The following is a 19651-nucleotide window of genomic DNA, read 5'->3' on the forward strand; positions in this document are numbered from 1 at the left end:
AATTTGATCAGAATTTGATCAGGATGGTCCAGCTCTCACTTCCATACATCACTACTGGGAAAACCATAGCTTTAACTATACAGACCTTGGTTGGCAAGGTGATGTTTCATTATGGTCACTTAATTTGGGTATGATACCACTCAAGGAAGGGTGACTATATCCATTTCCATTTCTCTCAGTGTCTCATAAGTTCAGTTCTCCAAATTTCCAAGTCAACTTGTGGGTGTGGGTGCATGTTTTTAAAGTTCTCCTGAAAATTCATCAGGATTTAAGTACAACTTTCTCCTAATACTGTATGCCATTTTGCCTAATACACATATTCCCCCCCGCACACACCTAGTGAATTTTTGTATGTTATCTTCCACTAATATATGCATTTTTAGGCACACTTTACTGTAGTACATGCAATTTTGTACTCATTACCTGACTGGAGAACAGCACTGCAGCATTTTGGCTATTGTTTGGTTCATGTGTTGTTTTTGGAAGTGCAGATTAGATCTGTTATCTTGAAGGGAAGATGGGATACAAAGGTCAAAATAATATATATTTTTTTTAAAAAAGTGGGGGGAGACAGAAAGAATAGTCAATTCCTATTATTATTATTATTATTATTATTATTATTATTATTATTATTATTATTATTATATTTCTATACCACCTTTCATCCAAGGAACAGAGGGTGGTTCGCAATACAGTGGCACCTTGGTTTAAGAACAGCTTAGTTTATGAACAACTTGGATTAAGAACGCTGAAAACCCAGAAGTAGGTGTTTTGGTTTGCGAACTTTGCCTTGGAATAAGAACATGTTTCGCTTCCTGTTGAGTGTGTTCCATTTGTAAATTGAGTCCCCCGCTGCTATGGGAAAGCACGCCTTGGTTTAAGAATGCTTTGGTTTAAGAATGGACTTCCGGAACAGATTAAGTCCGTAAACCAAGGTAAAGGTACCCCTGAGTGTTAGGTCCAGTCGCGGACGACTCTGGGGATGCAGCACTCATCTCGCTCTATAGGCTGAGGGAGCCAGCATTTGTCCACAGACAGCTTCCGGGTCATGTGGCCAGCATGACTAAGCCACTTCTGGCAAACCAGAGCAGCGCACGGAAATGCCGTTTACCTTCCCGCCAAAGCGGTACCTAGTTATCTACTTGCACTTTGACGTGCTTTCGAACTGCTAGGTGGGCAGGAGCAGGGACCGAGCAATGGGAGCTCACCCCATTGTGGGGATTTGAACCGCCGACCTTCCAGTCAGCAAGCCCTAGGCTCAGTGGTTTAGACCACAGCGCCACCCGCATCCCAAACCAAGGTACCACTGTATACAAACACAAAAATATACAACATAGTAACAAACAAAAATAATAACACACACACACAGTTTAAAAGGCCGTGGATTGTTGAATTAGCCTGGGAGAATAGGATTGTATTTGCTTGGAACCAAAAGATATGTCACGAAGGCGCCAGGCGAGCCTTCCTGGGTTGCTTATACAAAGGTTTGATCCGAAGACATCAGTAAGCCTGATAAACAAAAGATAAATCTGCAAGACAGTCATCCCTTTTAAAACCAAACTTGCACCTTAATCAAAAAATACAAAAATGCATATCGAGAGTGCAGAAAAGCAATCAATCCACTGCCTGCAAGACTTACAGTGTAAGTAGCTAATGTCCGTCTTGGTTTCCCATAGCCTTATCATCTCTTCTGATCCTTAAATGTATTTTCACTGCCTTGAGTTGTCTGTGCCTGGGTATTATTGAGCGGGGGCAGGAGAGGGCTGGCTTGGTAAATCTGGTATTAAAGGTAGCTTTCAATTGGAACATTTCACTGTTATTAAATGGGCTATGAAGAGAAGCAATTGTGCCATGCAAAATGATTTGCAGTTAATCTAATGTGTCTGACTGGTTGGTTGTTGTTGTTGTTTTTATAAAAAAAACCTTAATCTTATGCGTGGAAACAATCTAATTTCTTTGTTGGTGTGGGTCATTGTTTAGTGCAATATTTATAACGGATTCTGCTGCAAATGCCCTTCTGTGCCACAGGATACAGCGTGCACAGTAATCTAAAGGCCAAACCAGACATTTGAAACCGGACTTGAATCTACGAGAGAGTAGAAGTGACAGGCGAGGCGGTCCTCATCCCTGCTCATGTTAGTGTCTGCTCCAGGTGCACCTCCAGGTAATACTGTTTGAAATACTGCCTTCTGTTTGAAACCTGGAAAGCTACTGCCAGCCAGTGTCAACAAGCCTGGGCTAGATGGACCAATGGGCCGTCTCCGTGAAAGGCAGCTTTCCATGGCAAGAGGTAGAGCACATCCACTCTGGAGACCCACTGCCACTCAGTGTAAAAAACTTTTTTAAAAAAATATTTATGCTTTTCAAATTTATACATTTCACTAATTTTGCAGTCATTTTAACCTTTCAAAACTTGGCTTCCTTTCCCCCCTTTTTGCGGTTCCTTAAATTTTTTAATATCTTCTGCATATCCAAATTCATTTAATTTGCTCATTTATTTATCTTCTTTAAATATATACTCTTATGAAACTGCAGGTTATTACAATAATCCTGCCAATGTCCTTATCTGTTTGAAATTTATCTGTAATTATTCAATAAACCATTTCCATTCTTTTATAAAAAGACTGCTAACTTGATTTCTTTTTCTTCCGGTAAGTTTTGCCATTTCTGCATATTCCGTAAGTTTTTGTATCCATTCTTCCTTTGCTGGGACTTCTGCTTCTTTCCATTTTGGGGGCGAGTAGCATTCTTGCTGCTGTAGTAGCATACATAAATAAGTTTCTATACAGTTTCGGCAGTTCTGTCCCTATAATTCCCAAAAGAAAAGTTTCTGTGGATTTTTTTTTTTGTTTTTTTAACAAACATTATTTTAACCATCCTTTTCAATTGCTCAGTATAAATGATGTTGAGTGAGATGAGTCTGACTCTGTGACTCTGTGTAAAACGATTTCCAACATCCCACACTTTCTTCAGAAAATTTGCTCGGGAAGCGGCTTACAAGAGCTTCAACCTCAATCCATTCAACAATGGATCCATTTGGCAATAGAAGACACAGCGGGTCACTGACATTGCAGGCTCCAGGCATCTACAGCAATAATAATAATAATAATGATAATAATAATAATGATAATAATAATAATAATAATAATAATAATAATAATAATAATTTATTTATACACTGCCCATCTGATTGGATTTTCCCAGCCACTCTAGGCAGCTTCCAACCAAATATTAAAAACAATACAGCGTCAGACATTAAAAACTTCCCTAAACAGGGCCGCCTTCCGTTGTCTTTTAAAAGTAAAATAGTTGTCTATTGCCATGACATCTGCTGGAAGGGCGTTCCACAGGGCAGGTGCCACCACCGAGAAGGCCCTCTGCCTGGTTCCCTGCAACCTCACTTCTCACAGTGAGGGAACTGCCAGAAGGTCCTTGGCGCTGGACCTCAGTGTCCAGGCAGAACGATGGGGGTGGAGATGCTCCTTCAGGTATACAGGACCGAGGCCGTTTAGGGCTTTAAAGGTCAGCACCAACACTATAGACTACATAACCCATCATCCCTGGCTTTTGGCTGTGCTGGCTAGGGAGTCTGCAGGTGGAGCCCAACATCCTTTCAAGGGCACTGTGTTGGCCACCCCTGCCATAGCATCTGTTGTATGCCAGCCATTCATGGGCAGAGCCAAGTTTCCGGTGCCTGATGTGTCTGTGCTGGGAAGTTCTCGAGAAAAACCGTGCCACTCCTTTGTTTGCTTGGAAGGCCGCCCCAAGAGGAGGGTCACAACTGAGACTTCAAAAAGACCTGAAGATCCTTTCATTGACGGCGCTTCCCCCTCCCTCTGATCACAGCCATGGACTGGGAAGGTGATAAATTAACGGTTTTTATAGGAGACGTGATGGGGAGGTGGGGGGGGGGTGCAGGGAAACAACATGAAAGGAAGTGAACAGCTGCAATGAGCCTGAAAGCCAACAATGGAAAGTCCCCTGTCAATGGCTGCCTCTTTTCCATTAATGAGGATTCAGGACAGGTTCCTGGTAGCTTTATAATTCTTTGTATAGAAAGTCATAACACAGATAATTGCTACACATGTACCTTGCCGACGTCTCCTGTGATTTTAATTCTCTCCTCTCCCCCCCCCCCCGCCCCTTTTCCATCAGACCCGGAATTAACAGCAATTTGTTGGAGAACAGTTTAATGACAACGTGGTAATGTGCTACTCAAGATCTTGAGTTGACTGTGCAAGTCCTGGTGAATTTCTGCTGTGATCACCGTTCCTAAGCTCCGCATGACTTCTGAGTGTGCAAAATGCTTTAGAGCTCCTCGGTTTTATTGACTTAGGAGATGCGTCCTTGCGGCAAAACGCCCTTGACAGTCTTGAAGGTGCCGTAAGACTTGTGTCTTCTCTACAATCAAACCCACGGTCAGAGGCAGAGATGCTTCTGAATACCAGTTGCTGGAAGCCACAGGAGGGGAGAGGGCTCGTGTTCGAATCCTGATGGGGGTGGGGGCATGTTGCCACAGGCACCTGGTTGGCCACTGTGAGAACAGGATGTTGGGACTAGATGGGCCACTAGCCAGATGCAACAGGCATTTCTTATGCCCTTATGACACTAGAAGGCATAGGAAGCCACTGCAGATGTACTCAACCCTACTACAATATGTACGCGGTGAGTTGCAAAGCTTTAGCATTTAGCTTGAATTATAATGCGCTGTTTGTCCAATTATTAATAATACTGTGGCACACCACCCTGATCTCCTAATGGTGCAAGACTAAACGACAACTCTAAGCCCATAGAAAATGAGACTGTTGTTACTCCACAGAGGGGTGTTAGGAGAAGAAAAAACCTGCTCCTTTTCCCTTATGGAACCAGCTCCATCTGGTACGCAGGCTGAGACTCTACCTGCCCATGGACTGCCTCGCCAGAGTGGTGCATGCTCTGGTTATCTCCCGTTTGGACTACTGCAATGCACTCTACGTGGGGCTACCTTTGAAGGTGACCCGGAAACTACAACTAATCCAGAACGCAGCAGCCAGACTGGTGACTGGGAGCGGCCGCCGAGACCATATAACACCGGTCTTGAAAGACCTACATTGGCTCCCAGTATGTTTCCGAGCACAATTCAAAGTGTTGGTGCTGACCTTTAAAGCCCTAAATGGCCTCGGTCCAGTAGAAGAAGAAGAAGAAGAAGAAGAAGAAGAAGAAGAAGAAGAAGAAGAGGAGGAGGAGTTTGGATTTGATATCCCGCCTTTCACTCCCTTGAAGGAGTCTCAAAGCAGCTAACATTCTCCTTTCCCTTCCTCCCCCCACAACAAACACTCTGTGAGGTGAGTGGGGCTGAGAGACTTCAAAGAAGTATGACTGGCCCAAGGTCACCCAGCAGCTGCATGTGGAGGAGCGGAGACTCAAACCCGGTTCCCCAGATTACGAGACTACCACTCTTAACCACTACACCACACTGGCTCTCAGTATACCTGAAGGAGCGTCTACACCTCCATCGTTCTACCCGGACACTGAGGTCCAGCACCGAGGGCCTTCTGGCGGTTCCCTCACTGTGAGAAACCAAGTTACAGGGAACCTGGCAGAGGGCCTTCTTGGTAGTGGCGCCCTCCCTGTGGAACGCCCTCCCACCAGATGTCAAAGAGAACAACAACTACCAGACTTTTAGAAGACATCTGAAGGCAGCCCTGTTTAGGGAAGCTTTTAATGTTTGATGTATCACAGTATTTTAATATTCTTTTGGAAGCCGCCCAGAGTGGCTGGGGAAGCCCAGCCAGATGGGCAGGGTATTAATAATAATAATAATAATAATAATAATAATAATAATAATAATAATGGGGCACCCAAGAGCCCATATAGAGTCCTTTTGTAGGTTCTTTATCGGTAGGAGAAAATAACAGAGACCAACCAGAGAATATTGAGAAACAAAGCAGATAGTAAGCCTGATCTTTATTAAAGCTGTTGCAACAGGGTGCTCCCCCCAAAAAAACACACAGGAGGGGGGAAGGGACCCAGAACAAAGCTGTGCCCGCCCTTATACAGACTTTGAAATTGCCCACCCTCAAACTCCAGACCACCCCCAGAAACATCATACATACATCATAGAAGGCGTGTAGCCCAGGACCACTTCCCCCAATACAGTGGTACCTCGGGTTAAGAACTTAATTCATTCTGAAGGTCCGTTCTTAAACTGAAACTGCTGTTCTCATCCTGAAGCAAAGTTCTTAACCCGAGGTACTATTTCTGGGTTAGCGGAGTCTGTAACCTGAGGAACCACTGTACAGCATACATACATCACAGGGGGCGGTCTAAAACAGAATCCTGAGTGTGTTGTTTATCTCCTGTCTGCCATTTACCTGATTGCATTCTCTGGGTTTTGGCCACTCTTTTGTTATTATAACTACTTGATTCCTGAATCCAGATCACGGGTTCACCCTATTCATACCTTAAATGTGCCCCTTAAGGCACAGAGACAATGGGGAGATTTCCCATTTCCTTCGACCTTGCAGAGAAATATTTGAGGTCAATTTGGGAGAGAGAAAATGGTTTCAGGACTTCTCCGTGGGTTTCAGATATGTGGTTTACATATTTAATAATAATAATAATAACAACAAATTTTATTTATACACCGCTCTCCCCGGGCTCAGGGCGGCTAACACCAATAAAATCACAGTAAAAAATAAAAGGGGGGGGACAAATTTAAAATACAGATTAAAATGTAATTTAAAATGCAACCTCTTTTTAAAAGTAGCCGATAGATCAAGACCATAAGGGGAAGGAAACATAAGGGTCAGATTGAGTCCACACCAAAGGCTAGGCGGAACAGCTCTGTCTTGCAGTCCCTGCGGAAAGATGTCAAGTCCCGCAGGGCCCTAGTCTCTTGTGACAGCGCGTTCCACCAAGTCAGGGCCAGTACTGAAAAGGCCCTGGCCCTAGTTGAGACCAATCTAACCACCTTGCGACCTGGGACCTCCAAAACGTTGTACTCTGTGGGGCATACCAGGAGAGGCGGTCCTGTAGGTACGTGGGTCCTTGGCCGCATAGGGCTTTAAAGGTCAAAACAAGCACCTTAAACCTGACCCTGTACTCCACCGAGAGCCAGCGCAGTTGGTAAAGCACTGGATGAATGTGATCCTGTGGCAAGGACCCTGTAAGGAGCCTCACTGTGGCATTATGAACATCTATTTTATATATAAGGTAAAGGTACCCCTGACAATCAGGTCCAGTCATGGACAACTGTGGGGTTGCGGTGCTCATCTCGCTTTACTTGCCAAGGGAGCCAGCGTAGAGCTTCCGGGTCATGTGGCCAGCATGACTAAGCTGCTTCTGGCGAACCAGAGCAGCGCACGGAAACGCCGTTTACCTTCCCGCCAGAGCAGTACCTATTTATCTACTTGCACTTTGACGTGCTTTCGAACTGCTAGGTTGGCATTACCTTATAAGACCTTAAAATTCTTACAACAGGGGGAAACAGGAGCAAAGAAGGAACTATGAGGTGTTTGGTCACAGTGTCCTATGCCAAACTGGTTCCCTCCAGAAGTTTTCGACTACAACTCCCATCAGCCCCAGGCAGGTTGGGCTTGCTGGGAATTATAGTTCCAAACATATGAAAGTAATCCAGCTAGCAAAGGCTGCTCTAAGCAATTATCAGCTCAAGTCATGTAAATTTAATGGAGATCATCTGCAATGCAGACTTAGCCTTAAGCAGCCAGTTTGACTCTGAACTCTGTGATGTTACAGCCTTTCAGAAGGGAATTCAACAGGAGTCTTGAAATCTAGACTTGGGTTGACCCAGATCCCAGTTCTTGCAGCTCCCTCTGTTGGACTCTGCATGTAGCTGTTTCTCTGAAATGCATGGAAAAGTAACCCTCCCCTGCAAAGTAATGTGTGCATTATATAGATGTCTGTGTTGTTACAGTAGAAATGAGGAAAAGAATGGCATTCAAAGCCCCAAAAATTAGAAGAGGAAAAACAGGCTTCATATCCCCCACAGAGAGAGAGGTTGAAGCCAAAATACAGTAGCAGACACAGAGCCAACTAGGAAATGCTAGCCTGCGTCTAAAGAGGCAGAACTCCCATTTAATTGCAGTGAGATTTGTACAAAATATTTTCATTGTGAGGCACATTTGCATATCCACACACTTAAAACTGCTTTAATAATTCCATTTCCACAGGGAACCCTGGGCATTGCAACTTTCTCGGGAGAGAGGTCTCCAAACGAAAACAATCAGAGGGAATCAATGGCCGTTTAAAACCAATGAAGGTTTGCATTGCAGCTATTCCGGCAGTTTCCCAATCCTTCAATCCCAGTCCTTCTGCTGCTGTTTGCACGCAGGTAAATTTACTCACGAGGAGGCACCGCGGCACACCGCTTGAGAAAGGCATGTTTCTGTGTCTACTTTTATTAAAAAGTACAGATGAGAGATGAGGAACCTTAAGCCCTCCAGATACTGATCTCATCAGACCCAGGCAGCATGACCAATGTCGAAAGATGGGATTTGTAGTCCATCATCCTCAGAGCAGCCACCTCAACCCTGGGATAGATGCGGTACCATGCCAGTTCAACTTACAACACAGTTGTCCTTGTTCTTAAGAACATTCCCCCAAAGTACGCGTAGCGGCAATCAGTCCTGAAGGGTATAATTTGTCTGGTCTCTCACCCCTTGGCATTCCGGTTTACCGTGTGATGGGCAGAGCTCTGACACTGACTCTTGCTTCCTGAGTGGAGGACAGAGGGAGGTGTGCAAGTCTGGAAAGAAGCCAGCCAAGGTAAAATGTGCATTCACTGCTACTCCTACTTTTGCTTCTGGTCCCGCCCATCACTGCCAAGTGGCCCCTGGGAGGCTGCTTAGCAGGGTTATGCGGCCCTGAAAAAGATCCTGCACTCCTGAGGCACAGTTATAATGAAGTATCAAAAAAACAAAAGCGGCTCATTATGGGCGTCCAGATTTCGCACGCGATTCAAATTCCGCTTAATTGAATTCCTGCTTTATTATTGGCAGAGCGACACAGACCTTGCTCATTTAAAGAAGACGACGGATGGCCTGGTTTTGTCTCCTTTATTTTGGGCTGATGAGATTCAGCCAAAAACACCAACAACAACCCAAGCCTGGCGGTGGTTCTCTTTCAAAAACCACCTATGGACCAGGGGCCAAAGGATCGCTGTCTCAAAAGGTGCAGACCATATGAAACACCTGTATAGATCGCATCCATGTAAATAAATGCTACATTTGCAAAAGGAAAACAAATGAGGTCATTTGAACACAACTGGTAGCTGCCATTGAGTGTAACTGGAAGGGGACCCTTCCAAGTATAGCAACGTGAAAATACACAGGACATTGCAAGGAACAAACAGCTGCTTCTCACCCTCTCTGTCTATAGTACAACCTAGCCGCAAGTCCTGATGCACGGACATGTTGAATTTGCCCACATCGTCGTCTGCTAGTGGTGGGGAATAGGAGAAGACATGGGACATCAGGGTTTCAGGACACAGTAACATGTACTAGATGTTGCTGAACTACAACTCCCGACACCTCTGGGGATGATGGGACTTGTAGTTAATCAACATCTCAGAGACCAAAGGCTCCTCACAGCTGCACCAGATGTTACTAAGAAGTGGGCGGCACTAAGACACACAGCTGTGCATTAACCATAACATTAACTTAGGCGTTTAACAGAGCCACAGAGGTCTCTGAGAAATTCAAACTTTGCTTGTCTGCTAGTTCCTGGAACATTCAACGAGTCGTCTTGGGATCAGACTTACAAGGTAGTATTCCACCAAGTTTTACTCAAAGAAGGCCTAATAAAATTAATGGGCCTAGCTTAGTCATGTTTAGTTATTTCAGTGGGTTCACTCTGAGCAAATGCTGCCCATGCTGCAGAAGGGCACCGCCATATTAAGTTTTTCAGACGGAGCGCTGTCTGCAGAATTCTTCCCACTGCTAGTGTCAGAAACATGGGCCAAAACCATCCCTGAGCCTGACTTCCAAGACGCCCAGATTTTTGCTCCTTCCAACAACTTAAGGCACAAGAGGGTGAGTTAAGGACTAACATTCAGTTCTTTCAACATTCTCAGTTCACGTAAACACCAATAAAATATATAAACAGGCAATCTTGTAGAGAGAAAAGGTAGAGAACTCAGGATTTTACGGTGCTTTTTCCTTGACTTACACCAACACATTTTCCATCTGATCCTTGATCTGGGCTGGGGAAGAAGTGTCAAACGGCTCTCTCCCAAGAAGCCCAGGACACTATTTTATGCTGAAGGCTCAGAGCTTTCCTGCTCCTCTGCTTCTTAAAGGGACTCTCATAAGACACACTATGGATCCACATTCCTCTTTAAAATTCCTGAGGCTACTACCTCACAAACCTTGGAAGAAAGTGAGAGCCAGCAGGAAATCTATATGGCCTCACTGCATTATCTATAAAACAATCTTGCAACTACATTTTGTCTTTTGCACGAACCTCTAGCAAGCTCTCCACTAGGGGCTATGTCCTCATTTCTTTGCTTATATAACACAGCACACAACCTACAATGAACCAAAATCCCTACATCCTATTAAAATACAAATGCACACACACACACACACAACAAACAATTAGCAAAACTGAATGGTTCTGGAATGAAAGGGGGAAATTGTTGCCTATCTCTAGTGACGTTACAGGTACTAGCCAATTCCACTTCAACCTAGACCAGGGTTTCCCAAACTTGGGTCTCTAGCAGTTTCTGGACTACAGTTCCCATCATCCTTGACCACGGGTCCTGCTAGCTAGGGTTGATGGGAACTGTAGTCCAAAGACCCAAGTTTGGGAAACCCTGACCTAGACAAAAATACATTAACAGGACCAATGGGAGGAGCCAGAACCCACATGGAATCTGGCAGGTTTATGGGCAGAGTCTGGCAGAATCCAGAGTTTACTGACTTTTCAGAGCCTAGTCCTGGTTTTCTGAGAGGACATGGTTTTACCAGTCAAACCAGTTAAAATGCTGACTTGAGTGGCAAGCCTAAGTTCACATTTTCCTTAGAGATTAAAAAATAAATACTGGTGTGTGCAGGAAATATATCCTTGCCTCCCAACAACAGGAACTCTTCCCTGGAGAAAACTGTCAGGATTTAAGAACTGAGAAGAAAGAAAAACAACTAACCCATTATTGCTCACATACACGCTCTCACACAAAGCCATTATCTGGAAGTCTCGTGGTTAATGGCTGGGAAAACTCAAATTGTGTTGGGTCATTTTTGATAGGAGACCCGCCAACGAGGGTCTCTGGAACACAGAATCAAAATGGTACAGAAAAACTGCAGGTTTCACACACACTTCAGCTGTGACCTGGAGGACCAATGTTAAGGCTGCAGAAAACAATTTCTCTTTTTAACGGGCAGATCAGGCCTTGACTCTGCTCTTCTTGGGACTACATTAAGTAGCCACAACTCTGTTGCAGTGGGTGGTTGTTTGCAATTTGAACTACGTTTCCAGTAGAAAGAGAACCCGTTTGCAATAGCAACAGAAGCTTGTCAGTATCGCCATCCTTCCGGACAGCTTCAAAAGGGGAAAATGCACATCGATGGAACTGAAAATATCGGTAAGCCACTGGATATCCATTTGTCAATTTCTTCATTCATTCTTCATCCATTTCTTCATTCATAAAAACTATCTCGATGTCCAGTTTAAATTCTGTGTTCTCCCATTCCAGACTTTGTGTCCTGTCTAAATCTTGGCCCCTACAGTTCTACAAAAGCAGAGTCTGTGTCCACTCTGTGGGCTTTCCCAAAGATGAGGAAAGTGCAAAGTCCAAAGGCGTTTACTGCTGCCACGAGATTGAAAACAGATACCCATGAACCAGTGATTTCGATCAGATGTCCAGCTAGGTACACACAAACAACACCTACATGCAGAAAGAAAGGGAACAGATTGGCAATTTAAAAAAAAAATCCATACAATTAGCCTAAAGGTAAAGGTAAAGGGACCCCTGACCATTAGGTCCAGTCGTGGCTGACTCTGGGGTTGCGCCGCTCATCTGGCTTTATTGGCCGAGGGAGCCGGCGTATAGCTTCCAGGTCATGTGGCCAATATGACTAAGCCACTTCCGGCGAACCAGAGCAGCGCACGGAAACGCCATTTACCTTCCCACCGGAGCGGTACCTATTAATCTACTTGCACTTTGACGTGCTTTTGAACTGCTAGGTTGGCAGGAGCTGGGACTGAGCAACGGGAGCTCACCCCATCGCAGGGATTCGAAACGCCGACCTTCTGATCGGCAAGTTCTAGGCTCTGTGGTTTAACCCACAGCGCCACCCGTGTCCCACAATTAGCCTATTGGGGGTTTTTTTGCTCACTGGGTAAAAAACCAAACCAAAACCAAAACACCTATTGATTGGATTACACCGGCTTACCTGAAAGATCTCCTGAACCCACTCAACTGCTTTGACCTACAGAACAGTCACTTCTACAAACCTTGCCATTTCTACGTGTAACGTTATTACGTAGATTTGTTTGAAAACCGCTGATGTGATTTATATTTACATTTTAATCTGTTTTTAATGTTGATTTTTATCAGCATTTTTAAAATTAATATACCATTTCATGCAAACTGCTTGGAAGGTTTTTGTAAATTGAGTGGTATGTAAATCTCGATAAATAAAAATACAGTAAAATAATGCACTGCAAACACATTGACTATCTTTACACTTAGGCTGGCGGTCCCTCCCATCCCACACCAAGGTTTTAAGAATTGTTCAGTCCTTGATTTATTTATTTTTTACAAGGGGAGCACAGGTAGACAGGGCCCTTAAGGAATTCCACAAGCTCCAAATCCAGCTCCACTGATATTTTGGCTAGGTAATGACCAAAACCCCTTACTCCACTCCTCCAGTAGCTAAGGAGCTAACAAAGAAGTCTGGGGCTCCCTTTAATTCAATTACAGTTGTACCTTGGTTCTCAAATGCCTTGGTACTCAAACAACTTGGAACTCAAACACTGAAAACCCAGAAGTGTTCCGGTTTGTGAACTTTTTCCAGAAGCCAAACGTGCACCATTTTGAGTGCCACACTTCCATTTTGGGTGTTACACTGAGGTCTGTCTGTTTTTGCTACTAATTTTGCATTTTTGTAACTGCATGGAACCCAGTTCAGTTGCTGATTGATTGATTGATTGAGTGACTGCAGTACATTGTTTACTGCTTTCATTTTATGTATCAATGATCTCGTTAGATAGTAAAATTCATGTTAAATTGCTGTTTTAGGGGTTGTTTTTAAAAGTCTGAACGGATTAATCCATTTTGCATTACTTTCTACGGGAAACCGTGCCTTGATTTTGGAATGCTTTGGTTTCGGAACGGACTTCCGGAACAGATTAAGTTTGAGAACCAAGGTACCACTGTACATAAATTATTTGTCAAGGCTCCCTGGCCATCAGAGGGCCAAAAGCCCCAGGGTGGGTTCTTTGTGCGAAGGGATAGCTTAACAAACCAGTCCTTTGTGTGGATAGACTCAATGGAAGACTTAATGGAGCAAATTCCTGAACAATCACTTACCTAATAAGGCCCCACCGGTATTTGCCACACCTGTGGAGAAAAAGGAAACCGAGGGATGGCTTTGGGGGAAAAAATGCACAATGCATTTAATCCAGGGTTGGAGAACCCTGCAACTTTCTAAATGTTGTGTAGACTCTCAAACTCCAACCATCCTCAGCCAGCATGGCCAATGATCAGGGATGATGGGAGTTGTAGTCCAATTACCTGGAGAGCACCAGGTTGGGAAAGGGTGCGCTGTTCCTTTCTCTAACCCCTTTGTCTGGGTTGAAATTTCACTTAAAAACAAGGGATGGCCTTTTACTTGCAAGCGTATCAGTCTGTACTGCTGGGCGTGGGAAAACGTCACAAATCCCATTAATTTTTGAATGGTTTTTTTTACACAAAATCTGAATTGAAAAATATTATTAGGGGGAACCATGGAGGGAGGGGAAGTTGCAGATGGAATGATTGACTGCTAAACTTGAAATGTTGCTGAATTGCTTATTTGTTATAATAATAATAATAATATTAAAAGCTTCCCTGGACAAGGCTGCCTTCAGATGTCTTCTCCAAGTCAGATACAGTGGTACCCCGCAAGACGAACGCCTCGCAAGACGGAAAACCCGCTAGACGAAAGGGTTTTCCGTTTTGGAGGCGCTTCGCAAAACGAATTTCCCTATGGGCTTGCTTCGCAAGACGACAGCCCATAGGGAAATCTCCGGGACAGCAGGGAAGCGCAGCGTGTCTTCCCCACTGTCCTCGGACCTCCTCCCGCCGCCCGGCATCGGAACGAAGCTCCGATGCCGGGCGGGGGGGCGGGGACACCTTCTCCCGCCGCCCAGCTTCGGATGGCTTTCCTGAAGACTTGGGGTGGGAGGAGGGTTTTCCTTCCCACCGCCAACATTCAGAATGCTGTTCTGAATGTTGGCGGTGGGGAGGAAAAACCCTCCTCCCACGCAAGCCCCGGGAACAGAGAGAAAGCGCTGCGCGCCTTCCCTTCTGTTCCCGTACCTGTCCTGAAGGCTTGCGGTGGGGAGAAAAGCCCTTCTCCGCACCGCCAGCCTGGCAAGCGGTTTCCCTAGGAACGCATTAATTGATTTTCAATGCATTCCTATGGGAAACCGTGCTTCGCAAGACGAAAAACTCGCAAGAAGAAAAAACTTGCGGAACGAATTAATTTCGTCTTGCGAGGCACCACTGTAGTTGTTTATTTCTTTGACATCTGATGGGAGGGCGTTCCACAGGGCGGGTGCCACTACCGAGAAGGCCCTCTGCCTGGTTCCCTGTAACTTCGCTTCTCGCAGGGAGGGAACTGCCAGAAGGCCCTCGGAGCTGGACCTCAGTGTCCGGGCTGAACGATGGGGGTGGAGACGCTCCTTCAGGTATACTGGGCCGAGGCTGTTTAGGGCTTTAAAGGTCAGCTCCAACACTTTGAATTGTGCTCGGAAACGTACTGGGAGCCAATGTAGGTCTTTCAGGACCGGTGTTATGTGGCCACTCCCAGTCACCAGTCTAGCTGCTGCATTCTGGATCAGTTGTAGTTTCTGCAGCCCTGGGACACCCCAGTTCTCAGGAAGTCACTTAAGAAATGAGGACCTGAGGTTTATTAATGGATGGTCCTTTCTTATAAATTACTGGAATACTAACAGTAGGTAAGGCTGAACCTTTTAACTTTTCTTAACTGGGGGGGGCACAGGTGTCCCCCCCCAACTGTGGTTGAATCCTGTGCCCCACTGACCCATTTCCACTGGTTCATGCAGCTCATATGCTGACATGTGATCTGTACAAGCTCATCCCCCCCATCCCTACGCCCTGAACTGGCTTTCCCTCTTGATCTCTCAGGCTACATCTCCCCCAAGTCACTTTTCACGCAGTTCTTCTGTTATGTACTGGGTTGAATAGGATCCAAAATGCAGCAGTCTGATTGGTCCTAGAACAATAAGATTCAGAATGCAGCATTCTGATTGGTCCTAGAACAATAGGATTCAGAATGCAGCAGTCTGATGGGTCCACAGGAGCCACCCTATCCAGCTCCAGGTGGAAGTGAATCCACAACCTGATTGGCCTACAGGAGAATCCTGGAATTAGCCAATCACGTGGGGCCCATTGTGTAAATAATGTATATAAAGCAGACATTATGGGAGAACTTCCATTCCTCCTCACCACTATGAGCTGAATAAAGAGCATGAAATCCACACTCGACTCCGAGTATATTTCATCTTCTGTAACAAAGCCTTCCCTAACTTACTTTGGCTCCCCTCTGCTAGAACTTCCACGGCCGCTCCATGATCCACAAAGCTGGTGATGCTTACAATTTGGCATCTAAATGCATGAGTGCAAAAATTAGGGCTGCCATATGTCCTCTTTTCCCCGGTCATGTCCTCTTTCTCAGGATTAAAATTTCTGTTGGGGCGGTTTTTAAAAATTTGGCCAAACGTCTGGGTTGTTTTTTGTTTCGTTTCATTTATGGCAACCCAAGAAAATCTTAAAATAAAAGCAATTTTAAAAGCCCCGCGTGTCACGCCCCTTGCCGTTTTTCATGAATGGAACAGGAGCGCTCTGCAGCTGACCAATTTTCTGTCTGGTGCAGAAATGTGAAGACACCAAAATTCCTATTCATCCCTATCTAATACAGGAATGCCAGTAAATACCACAGAAACTGGTTCACTTTTCCCGGCCTCTGATATTGAAATGTGATATTTTGTTTTCCTTGTTGAATATAAAATTTATAATATATAATTTATCCTCACCAAACAGCAAGCCAGCACACGAAGGAGCCAGGTCTTGTATATTGACTGAGATGCCACTGTTCAGGGGAAGGAAAGAAGAGGAAAGAATATGAACTGAAACCAAGGCTGGGTGAAGGAAGCTGCGAATGAGACAGCTGCAATATTTGAGAAGCAGCTACCACATTTATAGCACTTTTGGTTGCAAACCCACACTTCCTGTTTCAGAGAGTGGCATGACTGAGAAAGCAAGCGACTATTTATTACAGCGGTAGGGAACCTTTTTGGGATGGACAGGCCAGATCTTTATTTTACCCATCCCTGCAGGCCAGCACTGGCAGGGGGGCAAAACTACTTACTGTATTTTTCACTCCATAAGATGCACTTTTTTCTTCCTAAAAAGTAAGGGGAAATGTCTGTGCCTCTTATGGAGGAAATGCGTGGTCCCTGGAGCTGAATTGCCCAGGGGCAAAAAGCAGATCATGGTTTTTTTTAAGAAAGAGGGAAGTGGGTATGGAAACAAAGTTGCTGATCGGCAAGCGATCAGGAGGGAGATAAGGCTGTGGGTAAAGGAGGCTGCCTGGGAGGGGGGAGGTAAAGACTGCAAACCTGCAAGGAGAGGAGACAGGAATACTAAAGCAATGAGGAGAGAAATTAGAAGAAAAGGAGGAGCAAAAAACTGCTCTAGCTAAGGAAAAGACACTAAGGCAAACAAGAGGGAAGGGGGTGTTGAAAGGAAACAGCTGATCGGCAAGCGATCGGGAGGGAGATAAGGGAGGCTAGTGATAAAGGAGGCTGCCTGGGAGGGGGGAGGTAAAAGCCCATGGATCCTCAGGATTTTTGCACTGGGTCTCCCACATTCACCACCAGATCACATAGCATGTCCATGGCTGCAGCCTGCACCCAAAAACCACATGCATCCACTGTTTATTTTTTTTCTTGTTTTCCTCCTCTAAAAACTAGGTGCGTCTTATGGAGCGAAAAATACAGCACTTTCTTTCGCATCATAATGGTGTCAGGTGATTGACAAGCAGACTGAACAACCCACTTGTCAAAGTTGGCCCATGCGGGGTGGGGAGATGTTGGAATATTCTGGAAGAAACTTGAAAAATAGTCTTGAAAAAGTTGCTAGGCAACGGATAATTTCCCCAGCAACAGGTGTCCTTATTATGATCAACTAAGTTTGGGTCAGTGTAAGTGAGCATGTGAATGAGTCAGCATTAGGTCTCTGGCTGGATGGCTAAAAGAAAGAAAAGATTATGTTTCTTTCTTTATTTTTCTTTATTCATGACCAGTGTAAAGCTTTTGTAAATAATAAAGACTCTGAGAAACAGAATCTAATAGTGTTTATTCCTGTTACGGGAATTTTACTAAGAGCATGGGTAGGCAAACTAAGGCCAGGGGGCTGGATCCAGCTCAATCTCCTTCTAAATCCAGCCCGCGGACGGTCCAGGAATCAGCGTGTTTTTACATGAGTAGAATGTGTGCTTTTATTTAAAATGCATCTCTGGGTTCTTGTGGGGCATAGGAATTTGTTCATTATTATTTTTTCTCCAAAATATAATGTGGCCCCCCACAAGGTCTGAGGGACAGTGGACCGGCCCCCTGCTAAAAAAGTTTGCTGACCCCTGATTAAGAGAGAGCTGGAATGCTGCTGCTGCTGCTGCTGCTGCAAAAAAGTAAAAGATGCAGGAAACATTTTCTGGAAAAGGAACCCTGAAGAAAGAAATGAAAACCCAGGAGTAGACGCTCACGTACCAGCAGGAGATACTATCCAAGCAGGATTGAACTCCCCACACAGTTCAATCCTGCTTTCTGCAAGCTTTGGGCAGGCCAGACCGTTCCCAGCAAGGATTGACTAGGGCAGTTGAAGCAAGCATGACCGAACTCTTCTCCTGCTCTGGAGGGTAGGACTCGAACCCATGGCTTCAAGTGGCAGGAAAGGAAATTCCGACTAAACGTCAGGAATAACTTTCTGGCAGTAAGAGCTGTTCCACAGTGGACTTCCATGAGAGGTTGTGGACTCTCCTTCCTTGGGAAGTTTTTAAGCAGAGGTTGGATGGCCGTCTGCCATGGATGTTTGGCAGAGATTCCTGCATTTCAGGGGGTTGGACTAGATGATCCTTGGGGTCCCAACTCTACGATTCTATGATCAGCTGATGCCTGGGGAGCTCAGTCCTGCCTTCTGCAGCATTGCCTCTACCTGCCCCATACCTGACGTCGCAGGTGAGGACTTGGGGAGAACAGCCTCGCAGAACTAATTGGGGAGGCCTGGTAGGCTGCAATTGTCTCGCAAAACGAAGGTTCCTGACTCATCACATCTTTCTTCCAAGAAACGAGCGCAGCAGAACCTCACAACTGCCTTGCGAGGCAGGCCAGGCTGAGGTCCAGCCAGCACGTTCCATGGCTGGCCAGGGATCTGAACTCAGGTCTCCGCAACCCAATCCCACCACAATGGCTAGCCTCTGGGGTCCCCAAGAGCGGTTCTGGACTGAGAAGGTGTTCCACTATTACCTGTGGTTGAAGGCCTGTAGTCCCACGCAGGCCGACGCAAACACAACTGCATGGCAGAAACTGTTCGTGTGACCTATGCACAGGGCAAACATGCTGGAAACCCCTGAGCCGACGACCTCAAAGGAGAAGAAAGTCAAAATACCAAATTTAGCTGGCACGGAATTTAGCACATGGGGTGACAGCAGCTTCAGCTATCGTTACCTGACCACTGTTTCCCAGCCACCATTGGGGCCAACAAGCCACTATCTGTATCAAATTCTGAACAATGGGGGAAGCCAGCTAGCTACTCCTGCGAAGGTTAATCAGAACAATGTGCCACGGGGTTCAATGGGACATAGCAAGTTTGTCAACCTAGGCCAATATTGCCAACTCGGACTGGCAGCAGCTCTTCCCCACATTTAACTTAAAGGTAAAGGTAAAGGTACCCCTAAGGACGCGGGTGGCACTGTGGGTTAAACCACAGAGCCTAGGACTTGTCGATCAGAAAGTCAGCGGTTCGAATCCCCGCAACGGGGTGAACTCCTGTTGCTCGGTTCCTGCTCCTGCCAACCTAGCAGTTCGAAAGCACTCCAAAAAGTACAAGTAGATAAATAGGTACCGCTCCGGCGGGAAGGTAAACGGCGTTTCCGTGAGCTGCTCTGGTTCGCCAGAAGTGGCTTAGAAATGCTGGCCACATGACCTGGAAGTTGTACGCTGGCTCCCTTGGCCAATAAAGCGAGATGAGTGCCGCAACCCCAGAGTCGGTCACGACTGGACCTAATGGTCAGGGGTCCCCTTTACCTTTTTAAGGTACCCCTGACCGTTAGGTCCAGTCGTGGATGACTCTGGGGTTGCACGCCCATCTGGCTCTATAGGCTGAGGGAGCCGGCGTTTGTCCACAGACAGCTTCTGGGTCATGTGG

General features: G+C 45.6%; 1 protein-coding gene across 1 annotated transcript in view; it reads right to left on the bottom strand.

The window, feature by feature from the left end:
• Positions 1 to 9039: 9039 nt before the first annotated feature.
• The window catches only part of SLC17A9 (solute carrier family 17 member 9), a gene marked incomplete at its 5' end in the record, with an annotated part of 37899 nt that continues 27287 nt past the window's right edge, over positions 9040 to 19651 (bottom strand). Inside the window, 4 exons of the mRNA XM_081196447.1 lie at positions 9040 to 11884; positions 13532 to 13561; positions 16261 to 16316; positions 18751 to 18866. Of these exons, the coding sequence (XP_081052573.1) occupies positions 11721 to 11884; positions 13532 to 13561; positions 16261 to 16316; positions 18751 to 18866 (366 nt within the window). The 3' untranslated portion in view covers positions 9040 to 11720. The remainder of the gene's footprint in view (positions 11885 to 13531; positions 13562 to 16260; positions 16317 to 18750; positions 18867 to 19651) is intronic.

This window comes from Podarcis bocagei (genome assembly GCF_964188305.1).
Source record: "Podarcis bocagei genome assembly, chromosome: 5".
NCBI classification, from domain to species: Eukaryota; Metazoa; Chordata; class Lepidosauria; order Squamata; family Lacertidae; genus Podarcis; species Podarcis bocagei.